Here is a 16,536-nt window from a genome sequence, read left to right as displayed (position 1 = left end):
CTTCTGAACAGAGTTCCAACTAAGTCAGTAGTGTCTACACCATATGAGATATGAAATGGGAAGAAACCCGATCTTAAGATTGTTAAGATTTGGGGCTGTCCTGCCCACGTTAAAAGACATTACCCCGATAAGTTGGAATCGAGGATAGAGCAGTGCAAGTTTATGGGATACCCCAAGAAAACTTATGGGTATTATTTCTATCATCTCGAGGACCAAAAGGTCTTTGTAACCAAGAGAGCAGTATTCCTTGAGAAGGAACACATTCTTAGCGGAGACAATGGGAGCATAATATAGTTGAACGAGGTTGGAGAACCTAGCTCAAGCACCACTCTATAGCCCTAGTATGTTTAAATACCTAATACACAAGTTCCAACTTTACATAGGTCCGACAGAGTATCTCATCCTCCTGAGAGATATGTTGGACATATTAGAGGAGAGGATGTTGAGGATATTGATCCTCAGCCCTACGAGGAGGCTATTATAAGTATAGACTCCAGGAAGTGGCAAGAAGCCATGAATTCTGAGATAGATTCTATGTACTCCAACAATGTTTGGAACCTAGTTGATGCGCCCGAAGGTATTGTACCCATCAGTTGCAAGTGGATCTTTAAGAAGAAGATCGGAGTAGATGGAAAGGTAGAGACCTATAAAGCAAGGCTAGTGGCTAAGGGGTATCGTTAAAGATAAGATGTTGACTATGACGAAACCTTCTCACCCGTAGCAATGCTAAAATCCATCTGAATTCTATTGGCTATTGCAGCACACTATGATTATGAGATCTGACAGATGGATATGAAAACTATATTCCTCAATGGGAACCTCAAGGAGGAGGTGTATATGATACAGCCCGAGCGATTCGTGTCCAAGGACTGCCCAGATAAGGTGTGTAGGTTGCTTAGATCCATTTATGGACTAAAGCAAACTTCCCGAAGTTGGAACATAAGATTTGATGAGGCAATCAGATCTTATGACTTCGTTAAGAACGAAGATGAGCCTTGTGTGTATAGGAAGGTAAGTGGGAGCGCTGTCACCTTTTTGGTGTTATATGTGGATGACATCATGATCATTGGGAATGATGCAGGAATGTTATCCACAGTAAAGTCTTGGTTATCTAGACACTTCTCCATGAAGGACTTAGGGGAAGCATCCTATATCTTGGGGATTCGGATCTATAAAGATAGATCTATGAAGATGCTTAGCTTATCCCAGTTCAGGTACATAGAAACCATTATCAAAAGGTTTGGCATAAAAAATTTCAAGAGATGTCTTATACCGATAAGACATGAGATATCGCTTTCTAGGAGTATGTCCTCAAAGACTCCTGAAGAAAGGGCGAACATAGATATAATACCTTATACCTCAGTGATAGGGTTTATCATGTATGTCATGCTATGTACTAGGTTTGATGTAGCGCATTGCTCTGAGTGTTACGGGCAGGTATCAGGAGGATCTAGGCTTGGAGCACTAGAAAGCAGTAAAGTGTATCATTAAGTACTTGAGAAGAGCTAAGGATCTTTTAATAGTATATGGAAGTAGTAGCCTCAGGGTTAAAGGCTACACGGACTCAAGTTTTCATTCTGATGTCGATGATAGCAAGTCAAATTCGGGGTATGTGTACACCTTGAATGGAGGAGCAGTGTGCTGGAAGAGTTCTAAGCAAGATACTACTACTGACTCGACCACAGAGGTGGAGTACATTACTATAGTAGATGTAGCAAAGGAGGGTGTCTAGGTGAAGAAGTTCATCACAGATCTAGGAGTCGTGCCGAGTAGCAAGGAGCTGATTTCCTTATATTGCGACAACAACGATGCGATTGCTCAAGCGAAGGAACCCAGATCTCATCAGAAATCTAAGCATGTTCTGAGGATTTCCACTTGATCAGAGATATCGTGACCCAAGGAGATGTAGCAATAGAAAGAGTTCCATCCGAAGATAACATTGTAGATCCACTAACAAAGCCATTATCTCATATTGCCTTTGAGCGTCACAAGGGTTTGATGGGGATCAGACACATAAGTGATTGGCTTTAGGTCAAGTGAGAGATTGCTAGTCACGGGTACCCAACAAGCCAATCACGTGAGGGATGACATGTGTGACTTGACACGGAATCTTTTTGCTTATTATACTTTAGTATTTATCATTTTATATTGACTATTGCATATATGCATGTATATATTATGATGTCTTTGGATCTGTGCAATGAGAATCGGATCGTGATGAGATCACGATAATAAGACCGATTCACCTTTAAACACAGATCCTAAATAATCCTGTTCATAGGTTACTCGAGAGGGACATCGAAATAACCGGACAAACTGGTGTGCTGTATACCCATCCATATGATGGATGCAGCTGGTCTCATAGCTGCTCGTGTGGGGATACTAGGGATATAATACAAGTGCTCATTGGAGAATGAGTTCACTGATTGATCTGCTTACGGAATGTTAGATGGTTGATGATGCCTTATTGTAAGACAGCGATTTCGTAGTCCCAGTGGTGTATCTGGTCCTTAGACTTGAGACACCAAGGATGTCTTGTATCAATGCTCCATTCTTTGATACCGGGCTTATAGGTTTGGATGTCCCAGATCTAGTATAATCGGTTATTGGGAGTGGCAGTTGACCTTATGAGGACTATTGAGTGTCGATAGAGGATCATCCACTTTCAACATCATGACAGGAATATTTCATGTGTTCTTACTTAAATAAATCTCTGACCAGGGTCATTTGGATTGAGAGAGAAAGAGTTCTCTAGGAGAATCCGATTAGAGCGATACTCGAGTAGAAACCGTATGGGTCTGACAGCACCATACCCGATATACGGTCTCTAGGATATTAGATAGATGATGGACTATAGGTACATTGTAACTGAGGACAGACAGGTCCAATAGATTGGATTTCCCTGTATCGTGTGGGGACTATGGCGTACTGGCTTAGTACGTTTGTAGTTGATGTGTCGAGTGAATTATTATGGAGATAATAATTCATTGAGCCAGAAGGAGTTTTGATATGTATAACTTATGACCATCTCGATATTGAGCCTAGAGGGTCACACACATATGATAGGCATTGCGATGAATAGAGGTTCGGATATGAGATATCCGTCGGAGCCCCTGACTTATTGGATATCCAATAAGCCCCTAAATTATTGGATCCTATGGATGAGATCCAATAAGAGCTTATAAGAGATTATTGGATAGAGATCCACTAATTTAAGATGCTTTGGTAGTTGGATGCAGATTTAATACCCAATAGGGGAGGATCTATTAGGGTTTGACAAGAGACCTCTATAAATAGGAGGGATTCAGTGGTTCATAGGCTAGAGCTTTTGCTTGCCTCTCTTATTCTCCTCTCATTCTCCACCTTAGAGCAAGCTTGGAGTTTTGACGAGTGTCGTTGTAGCCCTACTGTTGGATCACCACTAGAGAGGAGGGCGCTTGACTTCCTTCACCCTCTTCTAGAGATCTACAGGGAAATAAGGATATACGATCTTCCTAGGTAATACACTATTCTATACGCAGTTTTAAGTTTCATAAATTTTTGTGCATCAATCTTCGCATGACAACGAACATCTCTTTGGGAATAAATTATTTTGTTTTATGTTTTTTCGCTGCGCATGTGATGTCGCCTCAAAGATTTCCCAACAAATTCATTGTCCAAATCTCCACACCTACTATTTGAGGAGGAGAAAGGGAAAGGAGAATAGGAGGTAACAACCAAGAAATCTTTAGCCTAGGCCTTTTGTTCTCTTCTACTTATAGAGGTCTCATATCAACTTAACCCTAATGGATCCTATTCTATTAGGTATTGAATCTTCATCCAACTACCCAAGCCTTTTATTAGTGGATCTCTATCTAATAATCTCTTAGTAGCTCTTATTTGATCTCATTTATAGGATCAAATAATTTATGAACTTATTAGATATCCAATAAGACAAGGGCTCCGGCAGATATCTTATATCTGAACCTCTACTTGTCGCAATGCCTACCATATATATGTGACCCTCTAGGCCCAATATCGAGCTAGCCATGAGTCATACTTGTCAGAACTCCTTTTGGCTCACTGAATTATTATCTTCATAATAACTCACTCGACTCATTGACTACGGACGTACTAGGCCACTATGTCGCAACCCAGAAATGATACAAGGGAATCTAATCCTTTGGTCCAATATGTCCTTAGTTATCATGTACCTATAGTCCCTCATTCATCTAATATCCCAGAGACTGTATACCAGGCATGGTGTTGTCAGACCCATACAGTTTCTACTCAAGTCTCGCTCTAATCGGATTCCCTTAGAGAATTCTTTCTCTCTCAATCTGAATAACTCTAGCTAGGGATTCGTTTGAGGAAGAACACATAGGATATTTCTCTCATGACATCGAGAGCGGATGATTCTATATCGACACTCAATAGCTCTCGTAAGATTGACTACCACTCCCGATGACCGATTATGCTAGATCTAGAACTTTCAAACCTATAAGTCTAATATCAAAGAGTGGAGTACTCATATAGGATATCTTTGATGTCTCAAGTCTAATGACCAAGTATACCACTAGGACAACGAAATCGCTGACTGATAATGAGGTATTATTAACCATCAAGCATTCTGTGAGCGGATCAATTAGTGAACTCATTCTCCAATGAGCACATATACTGTAGCCATGTGTCCCCACATGAATAGCTATGAGACTAGCTGCCTCCATCATATGGACGGGTATACAATACATCAGTCTATTCAGTTATTTCAATGTCCCTCTAGAGTAACCTATGACTAAGATTATTTAGGGTCTGTGTTTAAAGGTGAATCGATCTCATTATGATTTAATTCTCATTACACAAATCCATGGACATCACAATATACAGATGCATATATGCAACAAGCAGTATCATGTCATACGTGTCATCACTCACGTGATTAGCTTACAAAGCACCTATGACTAGCAAGAATACCTTGGTGGGAACGAGCAGGCGGCTCGAGTTATCCTTTGGGGGTGAGGGATCCAAGTCGTTGAACAAATGCTAGTGTCTCATCGGTGTTTGTGTTGAGGTGGATGTATCCTCATATGGGAAGGATGACAATTGCCCTCCTGAATAAAAGTATTGTGGGTTGGAGGTGAAGCCTCCTCACTAGAGTATTTATTGAGAGATTTGGTAGATGGATATTTCTACAATATCGAGCCCTCCTTCTAGCGTCAAATTATTATAAAAAAAATATTATTAACGTCTTGGTCAGCTTGACGCAATTCATATGATTGACTAAGGTGGATTTGAGGTGGCTCTAAAGTGGTGGTGTTGAGCTCCCGAAAGTATTGTGCTCCTAAGATGGCGCTTGCATGAATACTAGAGTTAGGAGAGGTTTTTTTAGTTCAATCCCTCCGATACTTAAGTTAATAATATGATATTCCTAAATATAAGATCGAGTAGTTCGAGAAAGGAGCGAGTCCTTTTTCATTTTCTTATTTAGGATGTATTTTTATTTAGTGAAAGAGAGGAAGGAAGTTTACAATGTGTCACAAAAAAAAAATAAGAGAAGGGAGTTTACGTTTGTTTTTCTTATCATAAAGGGAGAGACGAAAGTTTGTAATTATCTTTTTTTATCATAAAAGATGAAAAGAAAGTTTGTAATTGTCTTTCTTATCGTAATGGATGAGAAAAAAACTTGTGTCTTATTTTTAATTTTCATCCGGATTAAGAGTGATATGACAATCACATGTTTGCTGATAATAGATTCTCGATCAATATCATTAGTATATTTCTAAATAAGCATTCTCCTTTATAAAATGATGTTTATCTTTTGGATTATTTAGAATGATAACTTATCTAAAAAATAAACTCTTCAATTTTATAAATTTTGATGCTAATTTTCTTTGTAAGAAAATCTCAAGCAATGTAAAGGATCTAACCCCAAGACATGAAATAATTTCCAAGTACACAAAGATTATTTTGCATGTCTTTATTTATTGTTAAAAATAAATAATAATAATAATATTATTATTATTATTAGTTTTTTTTATTTTTAAAAAATCATATATTTAGTTTTTTTTTTTTTTTACCGATATGATATATTGATTAATTATTGATATGATATATACTGAATTATACCAAACTATACCGAGTGTAAACATATGATATATGAGGTATATTGATGTATCACCTATATCGATCTCTTGTTGAATTAATACATACTGTACGTATCAAATGATACGTTACGATACGATAAATATTATTATTTATTAATATTCATGCCTTATATTTTATTTAACTCTAAAAGTATAAAAAAAACTTATATTTATTGAGAAAAAAAAGCATGTTGGTAATTTTGATATTTGTTAATTGTTTTCGTACTTGTATATAGTGGTGGGAACTCACCTATTTTTGAGTTTGCCTTATCCAAAAGCTTCCTAATTTTAGAATGCAAAAATTATAAAAGATGAACACTAAACAAACTTTTTATAAATAGAAAAAACAAATATAGAGTGCAAAAAACATTTTGTATTTCTAATTTTTGAAAATATTAAAACATAAGCCATGTTAAAATTACACCTCGGTCATATAACTAGTGAAAAGTTCACTGGAATTGCTTCTAAAAGTTTCAGGAACGTTGAAATACTTCAGATAAAGAAAAAATAAAAGCAAATTTCCAAAACATTTTTTTCTGCAATTGATTCCCATTTTTTCAAGTTTTCAGAAACAAAAATAAAAGAAAATTGTCAAACGGAAATTAATTTTGTGCTCTTGCAAAGAGGAGGCAAATGACCCACAAGAGAGTTGGATTCTAAAACCCTAAAAAGCGAACCAAACCCAGAGCAACCGTGCCGTCGGCATCCATGGCTACCAAGAAGAGGAAGGTCGACCAAGAGGATGAGCTTCTATCCGGCGCCCTAAACCACGCCGCCGATCCTCTCTCCCAGGCCCACCACCAGCCCGTCGTCTACACTCCGGCCCCGGCCTCTGACGACGACGACGGTGGCGAGGACGACGATGATGACGTGGGGACGCTCCTGGAGCCGCTGTCGAGGGACCAGCTCGTCGGCCTCCTCCGCACCGCTGCCGCCTCCGACCCTGCCACCCTCGCGGAGATCCGCCGCGTCGCCGATCTCGACCCCGCCCACCGCAAGCTCTTCGTCCACGGCCTCGGCTGGGACACTACTGCGGAGGGCCTCCGTGCCGCTTTCGCCAGCTACGGCGACATTGACGACTGCCGCGTCATCGTCGACAAGGCAAGCGGCCGATCCAAGGGCTACGGCTTCGTCCTCTTCCGCCACCGTAGCTCTGCCCGACGTGCCCTCCACTGCCCCCAGAAGGTCATCGAGAATCGCATGACCACCTGCCAACTGGCCTCCTCCGGCCCCTCCGCCCCCTCCGTCCACCACCACAACCCGGGTCCGCACCACCACCAAAACCCTAACCCTAGCCCTGGCCCCGCCTCTCATCAGGACAACGTCTCGAGGAAGATATACGTGGGGAACGTTCATTCTGACGTTGACGGTGGCCGCCTCCTTGCCTTCTTTTCCCAGTACGGCGAGATTGAGGAGGGGCCCATTGGCTTTGATCGTCACACGGGGAAGCCAAAAGGGTACGCCCTCTTTGTCTACAAGACCGTGGAGGGCGCTCTAAGGGCCCTCGAGGAGCCAAACAAGAATTTTGAGGGTCACCTGCTCTACTGTCAGCGAGCCACTGATAACAAGAGTAAGGCGGCGCCCATTCAAACTCCTGCTGCTCCGCCAAATGTGGCTTCCAGCACAGGGACTCTCAATGGGTCTGGTTATGCAGGGACCTCAGATATGGGGTTAGCACAACAAGCTGCGATGTTAGGACACGGTCTCCTTGGCATGGGCGGTACACAAGCCTTTGGTCAGGGGATGCAACAAAATGCTGCGGTGCTGGCTCTACTGGCAGCAGCTGGGCAAAATCCTGCAGCTTTTGGGATCACGCCGGCCATGATTACTTCTTTGAACCCTGCTTTTGCAGCTGCATTTGGTGCAGCAGGGAGTCAGCAAGCTGTAACTGCTCCAACCGGTCCTCAGGTAGCACAGGTGCCAACCTACGGAATGGGAAATGCTGCATATCAAGGACCTCCAGGGTATCATGCACCTACAGGTTTTCAAGGTTCACCAGGGTTGCAGGGCCCTCCAGGTTTCCAGGGAGCTCAGTCAGTTGCTCAACAAGGAGGTGGAGGTGCCAGTTCTTATCAAGGAGTGCCAACAGGGCAAGGTCCAATGTCGAGGCCACCAACTGGACCAATGGGTGGATATGGACCACTTTAGGTATATAATATATGCAATAGACCAATATTTCAGAAAATTTTGGTCTAAAGCACTAATCTATTCTGTTAATTTTTGTTTCTTGTTGTTGGATTGTCTCGCTGATTGGTGTTCCCTCTGTTCTAGTTTCATACTGAGACCGTGGTTATTCATGTCATTTAGAGATCACCTGGGTTTTCAATGTCTATCAGCTCTGGATATCGAGAAAGGCTTCCAATGCAATGGTTGCTTGAGTCCTGCGACTAGTTTTATTTAGTTTTCTCATTGATTATGGATGTATGGATTTTGGACCTTATCTTTTATGTTGATGTTTCTCCACTCCTTGGAATTTAGTCGCCATGTTCTGTGTAACAGTCAATGCTGTTCAAAATTTATCTTTCTATTATGGACTGTCAGCTCGGATTTGTGGGCTACGGTAGCTTGTTTTGATTGGAGCTTGATGACCAATTTACATGGGTTTTAGTGTCTATTGGTGCTGGATATCGCGAAAGGCTTCCAATTCAGCAGTTGTTTGAATATGGTGACTATTTCTATTTATTTTTCTCTCTGATTATGGATGTATGTATTTTGGACCTTATACTTCTATTTTGATGTTGTCCTCTTCTTGGAACATAGTCTGGATTCTATCTTTTTATTATGGATTGTCAGTTTGGATTTGAGGATTATGGTAGCTTGTTTTCGTTGGAGCTTGATGAGTAATCACATCTTCTCTGAGATGTGATCTGCAGACTAAGTTACTGCTGTTTAATTTTATGCTTCACCATGCTATGATATATACTGCATTTTGGACATGTTGTACTTAGGTACCTGCTTATGGAGTCAAATTTCTGTAGTGTCACTAAAGGTTTCTACCTCAGGAGTCACTTGGTTCTTTTAAGCATGTGAATTCTGAATTAGTTAAATAGATCTCTAGTGAATGATTGATTTTACATTTGATCAAACTTACAGCTTTGTTTTCTGTTAGTTGCTGGTGTTTGATCATTGTCAATTCAACATATCCTCCTTCAGTCTTTGACCATGTACATTGATAAATGATTGCTTCGTGGATGCTCGGCATGCTTTCCCTAATCCCTACATCATTATGCTTTAAGGTAGATCTCTTGCACTGTTGATTTTATTATAATCCTTGTTTGACTTCATATCAATGCTTTCTGCTAAATAATTGTTTTCTCTTAGCTATGACCTCTGTATTAATGTCTTTTAGCATTTGAATATTGCATTGCACAATAGAATTGCAATTTATTCTGGATTAATGATTTATGCTGTGAAGATTATTTTAATTTGATAAGCATCAATAGCGTGCAGTTTATTTTCATTCACATGCTGTTACTCCAGAGTTAGAAAATGGGCATTGAAGAACACTGAAACGAAACTGTTTAGGTTCCATTTCTTGAAGTTTGATCGAAATGTCTCTGTTTCCAAGTTCACAAGTGGGACTGACATCACAGTTGACATAGCCACATTTGGCAACTAGAGTCATGACAATATCTGATGGTGAGAAGTTGATGTGGCTAGAGCAAGATCATGGGATTCAAGATGGAATTGAAAATTGAATATTTCTGGTGCTTCATCTGTGGTGTTTCTAGATGCTAGTGATGTATAAAAGTTGAATTAGCTGTCAGAATTTGAGTCATGGGAAAGAGGCAGCACGAAAAGTCAATTGGCTGTCAGGGTATCACAGCTTATGGCATTGGAAAAGATGAAAGGCTTTAATTAATCTCAAGTATTTGATTAAGTTCTGATTAATACAATTATTAATTCAAGCATCCTAAATTAAACTGTTATCTATAAGAGCTGAGTCATATCATTTTGAATTAAATATGTAAGTTTGACTCAATTTTTCAGTTTCCTTGTCCTGCCTGCACGTTCCTGTGCCTACTATGTGCTATATGCATAGACCATATTATTTTCTATTAAACTCTTTTATATTGTATCACATGTCTTTGTTGCTCAAATTTGGGTGTGGTGTATTGAATGTGATAGGGAAGTAATTGTTCTGCATGGTTGTTGTACTAGCTATGGTCCAGCATTTGATATACAGGAATGGGGATTTGATCTAAAATGGGTCAGAACAACTTTTTATATACTTTCAAAATTTAATTTGAAAGTACATTATGTATTTTAAAATAAAATAAAACTAATTGTAAAAATAGTTATTACTATATTAAAACTATTTTATTTCTTTTTATCATATCTTTTCTCCTTGGTACTTTATTATCTTGTATTTATCGTCTCCTCTTATGCTTCTGTTTCCTTCACACCATGGGATCTGCTTCAAGGGGGTAGGTTACCAGAGGGCATGATGTTAAATCCCATGAATTATTTCTCTATTTGTCACTTAGCAGTGGTGGACAGAAATTGAAATGATCTATTCTGTATATTGATTAAAAGGTCCTTCCAATTGGCTCCGAGAGCAGGGCACCATTTCTCTTCCTCTTCCCCTTCAATCATCTCTCTTGCCCTTCTTATGTTGTTCTCTTCTTGTTAGAGGAATGATGCAACCAATGATAGCTGCTTTCTGTTTTTTTTTTTTTCTCTTATTCAGTAACCGATTAGATAGAATAATCTGATTTACCCTAGGCTCGCTGGGCACAAATGATTTTGGGTCAAGTTGGAGACAACCCATACCAGAATCTGTCATTCATCAACGGTAGTCAATGATATAGAAGAATCTAATTTAGCCTAGACTAACAGAGTGCAGACAATTTTTGGTTGAGTTGGAGACAACCCAAACTAGAATCTATCATTCCTCAATGTGAGTATGGTGGAATAATATGCCAATATGAGCATCATAGTCTTATTATAGTATGAAAAAAAAATGAATTTAGTGTGTAGAATATAATATTAATAAAATGTAGACTATACTTTAGAGTGTACAATTCACCATATTGTACTATTCTATTCTATTACAGTGTATAATATAGTCTAGTGCAATACAGTAGAGTATAAGGTGAGAAAGTTGAGAAACGGACAGAGAGGAGAGAAGTATGTGGGATGAGAATGTAAGTTTGCAAATATATGGGCAGGAAGGAGCTTTCTGTTCTAGCTGCAATAATGAATCATATTTTCACATATCACAGAAAAATGAGACATTTACTAAAAGTTAGGTTTTTCTTGAGATGCCCCATGTGCTAAGAGCGCTCAAATTAAGAGGCATATAATGGTGGTTATAAGATGAGCATGTTACAGTGTAATAATTAGTGAAGTATAAGAATAATTTAGTTTTTCAATGAAGTGGCGTGCTAAGAATTTCTAAAATAAAAAATAAACCACAAAAATTAAAAATATGAGCTTAAAGATTTTCTTTTCCTATTACGTATAATATGATTCCTTTTCCATCTATTTGACACCTTTAGGTTCGTCTCTCTCAAATCCCTTGGCTAATCTTGATACTATGAGCTTTAGTTTAGACAAGGAGCCTTATGGATTATCTGTCACGTTCTGATGTGATATATATGCCAGTCTTACTTTCATTAACAAAAAGGTTTTCCTTGACTTGGACAATATGTTAATAGGTATGCAGTTATTTCTGTTGTGCATTATTTCCTTTACTGATAGATTATATGGTACTTGTTATAATTTTACATGTTTCAATCAAGTGTTGGGGATTGGGAGCTAGCTTTATAATAAAGAACATGCATCTGTTTTTCATGCCCTGTGGGTCTGCTCAAAGTATAAACAGATCTTTTCTTTGTACTGGTTTCAGAATATAGATGAGTAATGAATAATTCTCCTGTTAGTATTTTCCCTGTTCTTTGTTTCTTAATTTCCACCTTGATGTGATGCATATTTCTAATCTGATGTGGTCAGATTTCTTTAAGCTGTCATTTTACCTCCAAGGTTTCCTGTTGGGTGTATGACATTTGAGTTGGTTATACATTGAAGTTAGAATTCAAACACTTGCATGATGGAGAGTTATACTATGGAAAATAAGTCGTCTTGTCAATGTTACATCAAGATGGAATGCCCAAGTCAATTTTTGTTCTGGATTTTCTGTCTTATAGATTTCTTCCCTGAGTTACTGCATTTCATCTTTTTTTCACCTAATCAGACTAGACTAGTACATTTACATTTTTTTTTCTGATGGCTATTAAAACTCAGCCACCTAGCTTTTACATGCTTTTTGGAAGATGCTATTAGATGTTATAGCCCCAACTACTTGCTTAGCATGTGGTTCAACACAAATTATCCTGAGGCACTTCTTTTCACAAAAGAAGAAATATACAAATGGTCATTTTAAATGTAAATTTAATTGACAAGGAAATATTGTGCTCTTTGTGTTCCTTGGTTATTTGAAACCATTTGGTAGAAAAGAGACCCTTTATGTAAGGAAATAACATATCGCCGCATTTGCTCTTGGCTGCTAAAACACGAGGGCAATGTTGTCAAGTGAATTTGTGATTTGGTTTTTTAACTGTTACCTTTATTCTTTAAGATCCTCCTTTAACTCTTGTATTGGGTTTATGCTAGCACCAAAATTGATTTTGGCAGAGAGCTTGTCAGAATCCTCCATGCAACACAAAACTGTTATACAAATTATTTTCAGAAACATCTGTTTGACATGGTTCTCTCTGTTTGCTTGCAAGGCATTATGGTGTTTCAAACAATAAGACATGTTGGCTTTTCTTTAGGATATTAGTGATGAATCAATATTACTGGATTATAACAACGGCAGATAACTAAAATCAAGACAGGTAGAGATGGTAAGAAGATGAAAACGAATAATCATAACTGAGGTGTTTGGATCTACTGTTTTCTTTATACTTATGATGTGCTCCCTTGCTGTTTGTGTCCTATTTCAGTTTGGTCATTTTATGTTTGCATATGCTTCCATTGCCTCTGATTTTATTCTTCGCTTATACATTGCCTATTGTGTTCCTGATACTACCGGAACAAGAGGAAACAAGAATTGATGCACTAGTGATGTTTGCATATGCTTCCATTGCCTCTGATTTTATTCTTCGCTTATACATTGCCTATTGTGTCCGCCCGGAGAGGAATGAGGCCACGACAACAACGACGTATGACCAGAGGAAACAAGAGGAGCGTATTTTCCTCCAGATAAAGGTGAGGATCGATGCACTAGTGAGTGGTATAAAGATGACATGCAGTTAGAAGTCACCGTCGGTGATGGGTGTTAACTGTATCAGACAAGGCTTTGACGTGAATCTTCGTTCTCACTGTCTTCGCCATTCATTATTCTGACGCTTCTTTTTTGTGCCCTGACAGTCTCAGACGCCCGTTCGTCTCCAGCTTATAGCTGGAGATGACAAATGCTGCTATGCGGACTGCAGGATAGATAAGGTATGATATTACAACGATTACTTACAGTGCTACGAATAACTACTACTGATACCATGAGAAGGGACTTGATATTTATGGTTTTGGATCTTAAGGTCCAGCGTGAACTCACTGAACAATATGCAAATTATAAAAGATATTTCTAGACCAACGTGCAAAATATTTTACGTGTTATAAACTTAAGTTGTATTTTTTCAGAAATCTTGCACTTATCTATGTGGAAGAGTGATTATTTTTTATGGACATATCAAGGTATTAATGTTGTACCAAGTTTTTGGACTGAAAATTGACACTCCAACTGTACTGTAAATTAACACTTGCCTGAGTGGAACAATTTGTTTACTTAAATCATAAGTTTAATTCAATGTCAATTACTTGCTGAGTTGGCTGGGCGTACAGTATGCAAATATAACTATCCTAGTTAATTTTATTACATAACTTATTGATATGGATCCGACCTTAGCTCAGATGGTAGAGCGGAGGACTGTAGTCGTTGTAGTTATCCTTAGGTCGCTGGTTCGAATCCGGCAGGTCGGAAAATTTATATTTTTATTTGTTTTGGTTAATCTGATGTACTGATTGGTCCTCTTTTTCTATTTTGCCTTTTTTATTTATTTATATTTGATAAGAAGATGATGTAACTAACAGTACTGATTTATCTTTTTTTGTTTTTTTATATTTGTTACAGGACACTTCTAATATCTCAGTGTTATATGGTTAACACTTCGATTCTAAAATTTCAATGTTATATGTTCAACACTTCAATATTTAACATACTTTATGGATATCAATCCGACCTTAGCTCAGATGGTAGAGCGGAGGACTGTAGTTGTTGCAGATATCCTTAGGTCGCTGGTTCGAATCCGGCAGGTCGGAAACTTTATATTTTTATTTGTTTTGGTCAATCTGATGTACTGATTGGTCCTGTTTTTCTATTTTTCTATTTTGCCTTTTCTTTTATTTGATAAGAAGATGATATAACTAACACGTGATGTACTGATTTATTTTTTTAGTAATTTTATTTTTTTTTTATATTTGTTACATGATACATCAGTATTATATGATTAATATCTCAGTGTTATATGGTCAACACTTCAATTCTAAAATTTCAATGTTATATGCTCACACCTTAATATTTAACATAATTTATTGATACCAGTCCGGCCTTAGATCAGATGGTACAGCGGAGGACTGTAGTCGTTGCAGATATTCTTAGGTCGTTGGTTCGAATCCGGTAGGTCGGAAACTTTATATTTTTATTTGTTTTGGTCAATCTGATGCTGATTGGTCCTTTTTTCTATTTTTCTATTTTTCTATTTTAGCTTTTTTATTTATTTATATTTGATAAGAAGATGATGTAACTAACACATGATGTACTGATTTATCTTTTTTATTTTTATTTTTTATTTCTTTATATCTGACAAAAAGATGATTATATAATTGATATCTCAATAGTCACATCGTCAATACCTTGCTGTTACATGATTGACACTTCAGTATTATATGATTAATATCCCAGTATTATATTAACACTTTGATGCTAAAATTTCAATGTTATACGCTCAACACCTCAAATTTCAATGTTATATGCTCAATACCTCGATGCTAAAATCTCAATGTTATATACTCAACTCCTCAATGTTACGTGCACAATACCTTAATGCTATGTTATCAACATCTAATGTGACCAATATCTCATTGGCTACATGACCATTGTACCATCATCCATCGAACATTATCAATTGTGTTACAAACATGTCCTGCAGATTCAACGCATCATAACTCCATCGAGGTTGAGAGATGTACCTACCATCCCCAACTTTAATGTGCATTTACATATGTAATAATCTAAAGTCGCACTATAAAAAAAACCTCCTTAAGTTTTTTCCACTATATACAAGAATTCATAATTTTTTTATGCATTCGATACCTTACTCTTTAAACTAACTTAATCTAAGTTTTATCTGATACACTTTGATGCTAAAATTTGAATGTTATACGCTCAACACCTCAAATTTCAATGTTATATGCTCAATACCTCGATGCTAAAATCTCAATGTTATATACTCAACTCCTCAATGTTACGTGCACAATACCTTAATGCTATGTTATCAACATCTAATGTGACCAATATCTCATTGGCTACATGACCATTGTACCATCATCCATCGAACATTATCAATTGTGTTACAAACATGTCCTGCAGATTCAACGCATCATAACTCCATCGAGGTTGAGAGATGTACCTACCATCCCCAACTTTAATGTGCATTTACATATGTAATAATCTAAAGTCGCACTATAAAAAAAACCTCCTTAAGTTTTTTCCACTATATACAAGAATTCATAATTTTTTTATGCATTCGATACCTTACTCTTTAAACTAACTTAATCTAAGTTTTATCTGATACACTTTGATGCTAAAATTTCAATGTTATACGCTCAACACCTCAAATTTCAATGTTATATGCTCAATACCTCGATGCTAAAATCTCAATGTTATATACTCAACTCCTCAATGTTACATGCACAATACCTTAATGCTATGTTATCAACATCTAATGTGACCAATATCTCATTGGCTACATGACCATTGTACCATCATCCATCGAACATTATCAATTGTGTTACAAACATGTCCTGCAGATTCAACGCATCATAACTCCATCGAGGTTGAGAGATGTACCTACCATCCCCAACTTTAATGTGCATTTACATATGTAATAATCTAAAGTCGCACTATAAAAAAAACCTCCTTAAGTTTTTTCCACTATATACAAGAATTCATAATTTTTTTATGCATTCGATACCTTACTCTTTAAACTAACTTAATCTAAGTTTTATCTGATACACCACCCCCACCATGATACAATTTTGTTGAGTACGACACCCTTAGAGATTTAATATTTTTTTGTTTCAATCTGTTAGAGGAAAATATTATTGATATCTTGGTCAGCTCGATGAAGTT

The 16,536-nt window shown here is 37.6% G+C and overlaps 1 protein-coding gene and 2 non-coding genes across 3 annotated transcripts; all 3 read left to right on the top strand.

Annotated features, from left to right (window-relative positions):
• The first annotated feature begins 6,738 nt into the window (after window positions 1-6,738).
• LOC135617572 (UBP1-associated protein 2B-like) lies at window positions 6,739-8,620 on the top strand. Its single transcript, XM_065117939.1, has 2 exons — window positions 6,739-8,270; window positions 8,394-8,620. Exon 1 carries the CDS (start codon window positions 6,831-6,833, stop codon window positions 8,268-8,270), a length of 1,440 nt encoding a protein of 479 aa, XP_064974011.1. The 5' UTR covers window positions 6,739-6,830; the 3' UTR covers window positions 8,394-8,620.
• Window positions 8,621-14,021: 5,401 nt separating this feature from the next.
• On the top strand, window positions 14,022-14,105 carry TRNAY-GUA (transfer RNA tyrosine (anticodon GUA)). Its single transcript is given in 2 exon segments — window positions 14,022-14,058; window positions 14,070-14,105. It is a non-coding gene; the product is annotated as a tRNA-Tyr (tRNA).
• Window positions 14,106-14,360: 255 nt separating this feature from the next.
• TRNAY-GUA (transfer RNA tyrosine (anticodon GUA)) lies at window positions 14,361-14,444 on the top strand. The gene is given in 2 exon segments: window positions 14,361-14,397; window positions 14,409-14,444. It is a non-coding gene; the product is annotated as a tRNA-Tyr (tRNA).
• The last annotated feature ends 2,092 nt before the right edge of the window (window positions 14,445-16,536 follow it).

Source organism: Musa acuminata, chromosome BXJ2-7, assembly GCF_036884655.1.
Source record: "Musa acuminata AAA Group cultivar baxijiao chromosome BXJ2-7, Cavendish_Baxijiao_AAA, whole genome shotgun sequence".
NCBI lineage: Eukaryota > Viridiplantae > Streptophyta > Magnoliopsida > Zingiberales > Musaceae > Musa > Musa acuminata.
The sequence above is the reverse complement of the archived record's forward strand: the minus strand, read 5'-3'. Positions and strand labels throughout refer to the sequence as shown.

Bases quoted from the DNA above. Each gene is read 5' to 3' on its own strand.
- LOC135617572 (XM_065117939.1), top strand. From the start codon at position 6,831: ATGGCTACCAAGAAGAGGAAGGTCGACCAAGAGGATGAGCTTCTATCC.